This window comes from Carya illinoinensis, chromosome 5, assembly GCF_018687715.1.
Source record: "Carya illinoinensis cultivar Pawnee chromosome 5, C.illinoinensisPawnee_v1, whole genome shotgun sequence".
Lineage (NCBI taxonomy): Eukaryota > Viridiplantae > Streptophyta > Magnoliopsida > Fagales > Juglandaceae > Carya > Carya illinoinensis.
The window spans coordinates 45885481-45895654 of NC_056756.1; the positions used below are offsets into that span (position 1 = coordinate 45885481).

The 10174-nt window shown below is 36.5% G+C and overlaps 1 protein-coding gene across 1 annotated transcript; it reads right to left on the minus strand.

Annotated features, from left to right (window-relative positions):
• Window positions 1-882: 882 nt before the first annotated feature.
• LOC122310904 (eukaryotic translation initiation factor 3 subunit J-like) lies at window positions 883-8564 on the minus strand. Its single transcript, XM_043125149.1, has 7 exons — window positions 8267-8564; window positions 7677-7747; window positions 5782-5900; window positions 3258-3394; window positions 1812-1959; window positions 1561-1720; window positions 883-1349 (listed from the first exon to the last, which is right to left on the minus strand). Exons 2-7 carry the CDS (start codon window positions 7687-7689, stop codon window positions 1258-1260), a joined length of 669 nt encoding a protein of 222 aa, XP_042981083.1. The 5' UTR covers window positions 7690-7747; window positions 8267-8564; the 3' UTR covers window positions 883-1257.
• Window positions 8565-10174: the final 1610 nt, after the last annotated feature.

A 10174-nucleotide genomic window follows, 5' to 3' on the forward strand; every position in this document is an offset into this window, starting at 1 on the left:
AAAAAAAAAAAAAAAAGGTTCAATAGGACTGTTTCAAAATACAATTAATAAACCGTCCCCACCCCATTTCTTCTTCTTCTCGTCTTCTTCTTCCTCAGTCCTAGGTTTTCTCCTCTATAACTCTCTTCCTAGACTCATGGCAGACGATGACGCGGCTTCCCTCCTTCGTCACAAAGACGCCGACAGCAAACCAAAGACTGCACCGACGCATGTTGAGACTGAGACTATCGATTTTCTCTCTCCCAATCGATTGGTTTCGGCCAATTCTAAACACCATTCTCCAACATCGATGTGGCATCAATTTGCCACCGAAATCGAGCCGAACCCATCGGTTTTCACCCCTATTTGTGTATATATTGAAAGCAACTTAACAAAGACGACACATGCCTCTCACACTAAAGTAGCCATGTCAGAAAAAGTAGAGGCACAAGAGTTTACTAAAAAAGATCTTCCCTTGGATGATCAAAACCTAAGGCCTGTCCTTAAGGTACCACGTTGCCATTTTGCTACAAGAAGGCAAGAGCCAATGAAGTACTCTTTACTTAACAAAAAAGTTGTTTGTTCGGCTTGTATTTGAAATTGTTGGTCACCAATCCAATTGCAAATAGCCAAAGCTCAGTCTTATTGTTGAGATTCTGCACCTGATGCTTGAGACCGTACTGGTCCATCTCCTCCGCCATGGCCGTAAGAGCTTTTGCTCAAGTCCGGGCACAGACAGCGTGCAAGCTCAGTCTTATTTAAGTGCTATATTATATATTTCTTATCTGGCCATATCTATCATATATATTTCAATCAGTTATTTCAGGCTACCGTAAAGAACTTCGAAGTTCGAAATGCATCTCTTACCACTTTTCTATGCACCGTTATGAAAATGATTCAAAGTGCCGTTTAAACCATAACATTATATTCATCCAACCACAAAGTTCGACAACACGATCTGGGACTTGAACAAACACTCTCAAATCTCAATAAATAGCAGTCTTTTCATTTTTTTCATAGTCATCATATATCTTTGAAGGACTCATGCAAAACACAGCACTTGGTATATGTAGACAAATGTGGATGATCTAGCATCCAAACCTAACAAAATTTACCATGACATGTAAATGGCAATCGGACAAAAACTCTATTACTAAACAAAATAAACCAATGGCACTCGTATCAATCTGTGGAGGGAAATGCCGAAGGATCTTATCTCTATTTCAGTTTTCCAAATACTGAGAATCCCTTTTCTTTAGATGGAACGAACTGAACCACTCACATGAAATCATCATCATCCAGAGCATCATAGGCAGTAACAACTAAATCATCGTCTGGCTTTTCAACATGGATCTGCCTTTTTTTGGAACCTGCAAGCAAGCAAAATCAGTTGAGCACCGATTGATAAATTGTTCATAAATAAATTCCTCATGAAAGAACAATCAAGGACATTAACTGAAGCAATGGTGTTGCCAAAATAAAAGGCTCAGAACAAAAAACAGAAACAATGGCGAGACCAATCCAATAAGTGCATAAAAGTGCTCCCAAGCATCCAGCCCAGGTTTGAGTACACAAAAATACCTGTCTTTTTTTTACCAGCATTCACTTCCTTCTCAGCTTTTAGCTTTTCATTCGTAATTGCTGTGATAGAAGATGAAACTTCTTTTGCATCTGCTGCTTTCATAGCAGTCATCGATAGTCTCATTACAGCTTTGAGTAAACCAATATAATGATAACTTTTCTGCATCAAGGAAGCATTTATATATATATATTAGCAAAGTTTGAAATTCCCTTGACCTTTGGTCGAAACAGAGGAGATAAATTTAACACACCTCATGTGCACGCAACTTATGTGAAATAAGCTCTGCATATTCCAAGAAATCACTTTCTGATTTGGGAATAAAATTATCAAGGTTCTTCTCATCACCTCTCTTACCAAACAGTTCCTTAGTGGAGCTATAATCTGCTTCTTCCACCAGCCTGTACGGGAGAAAATATTGCATACTATTAAGTTTTTCGAAGCCTCCATATTAAATTGTCTATTGAGATCATTACATAAGCTCTTAGAAAGATGGGATCAGAGCATGCTGAAAAGCTGTATTTGGTTTTTTTTTTTTTTTTTTTTTTTAACTTATTTTGCTCCAAATAAGAAATAACTTCAATTTTTTTGATAAATAAGTCGATTTATTAAAAGTGCAACTCAAGTACACAAGGTTTACACGAGAAAGCACAGGACTACGAAGACAAAGGAAAACTTCAATAGGAAAATAAACAATCACGCAAGTCTGCAACTTGAAACAGAACATTGTGCTTGCTATAAACACAAGGCAAAAACAGATCGAGTCAACCATTTAGATATATCAGCAAAATCCAACTTCAACTATGCACCCTGATCAGGATTAGGGGCAGACGAACAAGGTTGCCCAACACGTCCAGAATGCCAAAAACTGCATTAGGTTTTTGTGGTTTCATTTTGTTAAGAGTTATCTAAGAAACTCTTCAGACATAGAGATGGAAGGTAGCTGTAATGGGTTTTACATTTTAGTTATAGGTCCAAAGCAGGAACAAGTAACTTGATCATACAGAGTCTTTTAAAGTGAATGCCAAGTACCCAACAATAATTGTAAAAATGGTCACCTTCTCATAGTTTATCCCATAGATAGCTTAGCCATGTCCAAGTCTAACATGTGGACATGTTAAACATCAACACCTTTGATGCTATTTGCACACATGAAGATCTAGAAAAGCTTCAATCCAGCTAGGGTGATCACAGCTCAAATAAGGGTCAGTTCGGTTGAAAACTTCGCCTGAAACTATTAAAACTCAGTTGATACAATTTCAGATAAATTGCATTCTGAATGTTATTGGTTTTGTCATGCATAGGAGATGAACTTGAACCTTTTTGGTTTATAAGACAGGCAGAATACAGACAAAAACGAAATTGCATCAACAGTTACAATCTGGGTTAAGCCAGAGCTCCTAAGAACCAGATAGAAGTATTAAAGAAAATCCCAATCCAAAACAATGTGATATATATCTGACAGATTCACAATCAATACGGTCACAAAAAAGCAATTTCAAATTAAAGGACAAAACTGCTTAAGGCACATGGTGTAGCAAATAATATGCATCGCCCTGCTCCATAACTTTATATTGTTTTTGCGGATCACATTGCCAATCATCAGATAAGCAATATTTTACATACAATTAATTTACTATCCCCCAAAAAGAAAAATCCATTATGGTAGAAAGAAGTATTTGAACCTTTAACGTTTTACCTTTGTTGGCGAAGTTTCTCGGCTACAGGATCTAGTGGCTCTTCCTTTACTGCTACAACTGTTTTCCCTTTCTTTTCAGTAGCTTTCACTGTGGGTTTCTTTGGGGCCTTTTCAGCAGGAGGTTTTGATTCAGGTGCCTGATCCGATCACATATAGGCACAACAGACTTTGTGTTAAAATGAAAAGGCAAACCGTCATAAACAAGCAGTTTACATTGCTCTAACACCATGACCACATGATAGCATAATCTGATCCATGGTCCGGTAAAACATATGCATACAAAAAGTTCACAGTAGAAGACATTGGAAATTTCCAGAGCTAAATCAATAATTTTTTCTAAAATAAAGGAACGATATACAACATAGGCAATGAAGCACCCATGCCAATCACAGCACTAGACTACTTTATTTGCTATGCCTCACCTACTTAATTTGTTTTTCTGTTTATGTCCAAGTTAGTGCTGGGAGAAAACAATGCAGGTACATGCAACCCTGATATTTTATCATTTTTATAATTAGGCAAGCCGGATATTATCATGTTCAAGAATTGAGCACATGGCAGCAGTGGCTTATTCAAAATTGGATCTCTTTCAAACAGCCTAGTGACAAACAAAATATTTTTCTAATCTGGAAAGTGAATATTCATCATACTCGCAGATGTGATAACAAAATGAGGAATAGTTTACAGCTAACAAACACACTCTAATGCCATTGTAACCTCAAGTATTGCAAGTTTCAAGAACTTTGGAAATGAGAATTAGTGCTCCAACTACCTTGGCTCTCTCTGCACTGGTGGTTTTAATTGGGCCAAACAATAAAGACAACCAGTTACCCCTCATGATCTGGCAGTCTGGCCTAGTCCTAGTTTAAATATAAGAAGAAATAACAAGTATCGACAGTCCTGCTAGTAACCCATATCAAGAATATCCTATTTCATATAATCCAACAATTGTGCACTAAGATTCTTCAGATTCAACACTCGCACTTTGTCATGCGAGATGGAGCCTTTAGAGCCTAATTGCTGACATAAAGTCTTAGGCAATGTAGCCAGACTACTAGGGAGCAGAGTGTATGAATCTCTTAAACGGAACACCTGTTTCTTTCCCCGATAAACTGCTAACTCGTAACTAAGGTTCCTCATAAGAGGTTTGATGGTGTACTTATCCTCTTGAGAAGCATAATATTTCATTAATAAAATACCATCGAATCTTGGTAAGTTATGGTAGTAATGCGTTCAAATCTTAGTTCACATGACCAGTGAACTCAACTCTACTAGTTCTGTATCATTTGCTGTACATTATCCAACATCATCACTTTTACAAGTACAACTCTTCCAGTAATGATTCCCTCCCAAATATAACCACGGCCAAATCTTGGACAGTTTAACAATTAAAAACTTTGTGCCTGCTTATTTTTTTTATGCGTATGTGATACCCCATATGATAAGGATAAGGGTAGATAGTGTATGGGATCTCATATTGTTTGGGAAAGAGAAGTTCTTGCTTTTTATAGAGTTCCAATGGGGCTCTAATTGTATCATTGACTAATCCTTTTGGAGTATAGATCATGTGGTTTGGGCCTTCCATTGGGGTGTTACAAATAATATCAAAGCCTATCCCAATCAAAAATATGGGACTTGAGCTATGCCACCTATGATGGACTAGCCCGACAAGAACGTAAGAAATTAGGGAGATTGTGATGCCCCATATGATAAGGATAATGATAGGTGGTGTATAGAATCTCACATTGCTTGGGAAAGATAAGTTCTTGCTCTTTATAGGGTTCTAATGAGGCTCCAATTGTATCATTGACTAGTCCTTTTAGACTATAGACCATGTGATTTGGGCCTTCCATTGAGTCGTTACAGGGTATTGTGTCTACTAAAATTTTAGAGATACATCTTGTGTACCCAAACCTCTCGAAGATGCTCAAATCCCTTGCAAATAGATGTTCTAAACAAAATACCAGCATTGCTTGGGAAGATTATAGTATTAAGTTTTTTTAAATAGAAGATAGTTTATTTCAATTTCAAATGTTTCATCTAAGAAAATGTCAACTCGCAGACAGAACACTCAAAAGATCTATAGACTATACCCCTTAGAACAAGACAATCGCACATTACGGAGCCTTCTCTATCCCTTCAAACAAAAATCCCCCGTTGCATATAATAGAAATATACAAGAAAAAGTAAAATTTTGGTATCCATTTCCAAATACAAACCATATGTTACACCAAATGCCAAACTCTAAAATAGCTAACAATTCAAGAAATGTTTTTATTCTTTCAACTAAACTGATCAAATAGAAATGGCCAAGAGAAACTGTATCTTTCATACAGATGATATGATATCCATGGTTCCACATATTGTTCAATTAATAACACATTCAACAATGAACATTTCAATATCCAGCAAATGAATCATTCAAGACATAATTAATCAACCAATACTCAGTCCTGTATTCCAATCGACAATTCTGGCAAGTGAAAACAATGCCAAGAGACCACAGTCCAATTATAAATCATACCAGTGTAGGTTCATCATCATCTTCCCATGATTCCTTCACATCATTGTCATCCGCATCTTCATCATCCCATTTGTTTTTAGGTTGCTCCTTTGCAAGAACAGGTGGAATTTGCTCATCCTCTGTAATTAAGGCATATGCCTTGGTAAAACTAGATAGCATACTCCAACAGAAAAACAAATGATAAACTTCATGACAAAATTACTAAGGGAATAAATTAGGATTAATCTGAACTAATTACATCATGGCACTCTGTTTCTATAAAATAGCACTACCCAGTTATGGCAACTTTAAATCCCACCTATACCAATCAGCCAATATGAACCATCAATTAACAAAGAGTTAAATGTAGATTTGCATGTCAATAATACGAGACACTTCCATGTTATAACATATGAAGCTGAAAGGAAGCAGAGATAAGTTAGGTCCCATCTAAACCTTGAAGTAATTTTTAGTGAGGATTTACAGCGACTACAAAAGATAAATTTACAGTCAACCTGTTTGACAAGGAACGCTCCCTGGATGGTTTCAGGGCATTTTTCTTTCATACCCTATTACTTTGGGAGTCCTCTATTGTATTGAATGGAACAAGTCTTCACGACTATTATGCTTCTATTCGCAGCACTTAGTTTGTAACTAGGCTCTCTTTTGTATACTCCCTGTGTACTCGGGCTTTGCCTATTTACGTGGATCAATAAAATCTTTTACTTATTAAAAAAAAAAGTATTAATCATGGATTCATTCCAAATGCTCTGTTTAATGCAGGTCCAGCGACAATGGCAGAATTCAAATGCAGTGCAGGATCCTAATGCAGTTTTGGAATGCATTTAATCCGACGGGTGGCTCCAATGGTAAAGGTCTTGGCCTTGGGGCTATGCACCCTCAAGGTCTAAGGTACAAACCCTTGAGAACAATTTCTAGGGGCCAAGTCTTATTGGTGAAAAGCCAATAATTTACTTGATTCATGTGATGTCACATCACACTACATAGATCCAGGGTCTCACAGGGTAAAAGACATGTTGCGTTTACATATCTACAAGTTACTAATCATAAAAAATATTACATAAGTAAAACACACATTAGCCACACCACAGTCAAACCCACATCCACAACTAGGAGCATATAGATAGCAAACCTCAAGAAAGCTTCATTAACCAAACATAAAAAAAATTGGAGTTAAGGGATTCAACAAGCTCTATCAAGTATGCAATGAATCTGGCTATACAGCATCCTCATTCACAATATATGAGAAGCACATATGCGACCTTCTGTTCATGTATTTGATGATGTGGAACCTCATCAAGCAGGGCCCTTTGTATTCACACCCCTGAGGAGTAACCCCCACTATGACCTAACAAAGCAGTCTCCACAACCCCAAAGGAAAAGGGCTAATTTATAGTGACTCTGAGAAAGTCACACGAAAAGTGGAACAGTGACCTTGAGTTTGTTGACCCTTTGACTTATAATAGTCAGTTCTATTTCTCGATGGGGCAAAGGGGAAGGAATATAAAGCAACAGTAGTAACCAACCATGATTACATCTTTACTTAGTCTAGTAAGCAAAAGAATCAGAAAGAAATCCTACTCTAGCATGACATAGAGACCATTGAATTAATGGGAGGGTGGGCAACTGCTCATACTACATCAATTCCAAAAAAAAAAAACGCTGTGATGCTGACAAAGTGAATAATCATTCTAACTAGAAAAAATGTACTGTTACTAAATATATATATATATATATAAGTAAAATGTGTATTACTATTTTACAGTTCCAATGAATCCCAAAGATTTTCTGATCCTCAATTTGTAAAAAGCTTCCAACATCTATTAATTGCAAAGGTATAGCAAATTTCCAAATTGATGGCATGCACATTCGGTAATTAGGGCAGAAAAAATTACCCCAGTCCTCCATCTAGTTGTGTCACCCAGTTGTTAAGAGAAAATTAGTTACCACGTAGCAAAGCGTGATACTGCATAAAAAAAGATGTAAACATTAAGAAAATAATTAAAAATAATAATAATAATACAATTGATAAGTTTTTTAATAAGTAATAATACATTTGATAAATATCAGGTATTTACAATAGCAAAACGCCACAATCCCTATAGAGGCATATTCTCATCCCCGGCATAACCAGCCCTTTCAAAAGGTCTTAAATCAGATTTCTCCCCATAAAATAACTCCAAATACTATCATTCACATCATAACTCAGCCTCTACCATCCACCTTTCATAAAATGAACATCCAAAATTTATATCAGGAAAATTTAGAATCGACAAAACCTTGGTACTTAAATCCTTCAAAAGCACTAAAATCCCAAATGTTGAGTCCTCCCTCCAATCATCCCAACCGGTGATACCCATCCCCAAAACCAATCTAAAGTCTATAATGATCTCATAACAAATAAGTCCAAGATATAAAAAATAAATTTACGTCAATACATCAAGCAAACTTCATGGAATTAGGGAGTAGAGGTGATAAAATTTACCTTGAATTCTCTCGATGGTCCAAAAATATATGAGCAATTAGCTATCCGAAATCCGGTGTGCGATTTGCTGTGGCCAGAGGTTGCGTGTTCGGCTGAGGAAAAGAGAAAGAGAAGGGGCAGCCAGCCGAAGAGAGGTAATGTGTCGGGTTCGGGTTTTGACAAAACCAACGCCGTTTTCCAGCAACGGAGACGTGTGAGCAGGTCGGCCTAGGAGACTAAGGAGAGGGAGAGAGACGAGGGGAAACGGCGGCAGACCAAAAGACACGGAGAGAACGTAAGCATCGGCTGGAAAAGCTGAAAGAACTTATTAATAAGAAAGGAATGAGGGGTAGCTGCTCGGGCCGTTTTTATCAGATTGCCCATTGGTAAGTGGGCTGGGCCTTTGTTTCGGTGCATTCATTATAACTTGCACCCACCGATATTGCTTTTTAATTCAATAATTATTAAAAATGTCAAATATGATGATCAGATATTTCAAGTCTTGTATTAAATAAATAAATAATACCATTTTTCAAGTGAAATTGAGAGAAACTTCATTGTATGCCTTAGGATCGGCTTGCACCATATAATATATGAGTTTGTCTATTTACCAGTTCTATACCACACAATTACTTTTATTTTTATCTTTTAATTTTTTTTTAACAAGTACGTGGTATAAGACTGTTGAGTAGAATTTTTCATAATATATATACCTCGAATTTATTGTAATTCTTTTAAGGAAAATTGTCATTATTCATTAATCAGATAAACTTACATTCATGACCAGATACATTTTGAAATGTCCCTATATCAACTATGATATCATAAACCAACATAATGCATTTGGAGTACCACCAATACACTATTTACTTTTATGACTGGTCTGATCTTTACTATTCCTGAAACTTCTATAAACAAATATCTAAAAGACAACACTCTTTACTTAAATAGAAACTGAACATCACCATTTATAAAAAGAGAGGACCCAACCTCTACAGATAAATATCAGAGAGACAAACTCTTTTCATATTTTTTTTTTTTTAATTAACGATAAGGAAAGCATTAAGATAGGTGCAAAAAATAACGGATTATAGTTTGAACCAATTTTGGTAAACTTTAGAATCTGCGACAGCATATGAAGACAACATACTTGTCTCTTTTCAACCATAAAAGTTAGATATGAAAAGTTTGGTAGTGGCAAATCTGGTGATCTGATGCGTGTGTCGATAAGAGCTACAGGAAGAGGTGGCACATGAGGACCATGTGCAGATATGGGCAACACAGGAGAACCACGAGTGACGATTTTTGCAAAACCACAACTTTCCTCTGAACGATTTTCTACCTGTGAATCTACTTGTGCTGCACGTCTCTCGAGAGTGGCCAAAAAGTTATAAATTTGTCTTTTCAGTCTTGAAGAATGTAAAATAAAATTAAGCAAATGAAATCTTGATAGTCAACGTGAGTAAATGAAGGAATGAGGGAATGAGAGGAATGAGGAGGAGGAAGGAGAGGCTTTCTATCCCTTCGGTGAAAATCAAATCTGGAATTCTTGGTTTTTTAAGAGAACTGAGGGGCAGGCGCTTAGGGTTTCACTAGTGCTCTCAAACAGCGACTCCCAACTTGTCCGGTTAGCTAAGCTTTGGAATTTATTGGTAATTAACGGGAAGAAAAAGTGTAATCACGAAAGGTATAGTTACGAGTAATTTCAAAACATTCCATCAAACCTGTATATTTATGTTCAGGTATATATTTTAGGCTGCAGTTGATTTTGCAATCTGTTAATTGTCTTGTAATCTAAAGATATTTGACATCTCTCCTTATGACAAATGTTCAGAATTCTTATGTCCTCAATTTCTTATCCATATATATATATATATATATAAGTTTTGAGAATATCCCAATATCATGAAATTGACTGTTGCAGGTGGA

Excerpts from the sequence above, each read along its gene's own strand:
- LOC122310904 (XM_043125149.1), bottom strand. Across the intron at positions 1,960-3,257 it reads GAGAAACTTCGCCAACAAAG|GCTGGTGGAAGAAGCAGATT; the intron begins GTAAAACGTTAA and ends TCTCCCGTACAG. Across the intron at positions 1,350-1,560 it reads TGCTGGTAAAAAAAAGACAG|GTTCCAAAAAAAGGCAGATC; the intron begins GTATTTTTGTGT and ends GCTTGCTTGCAG.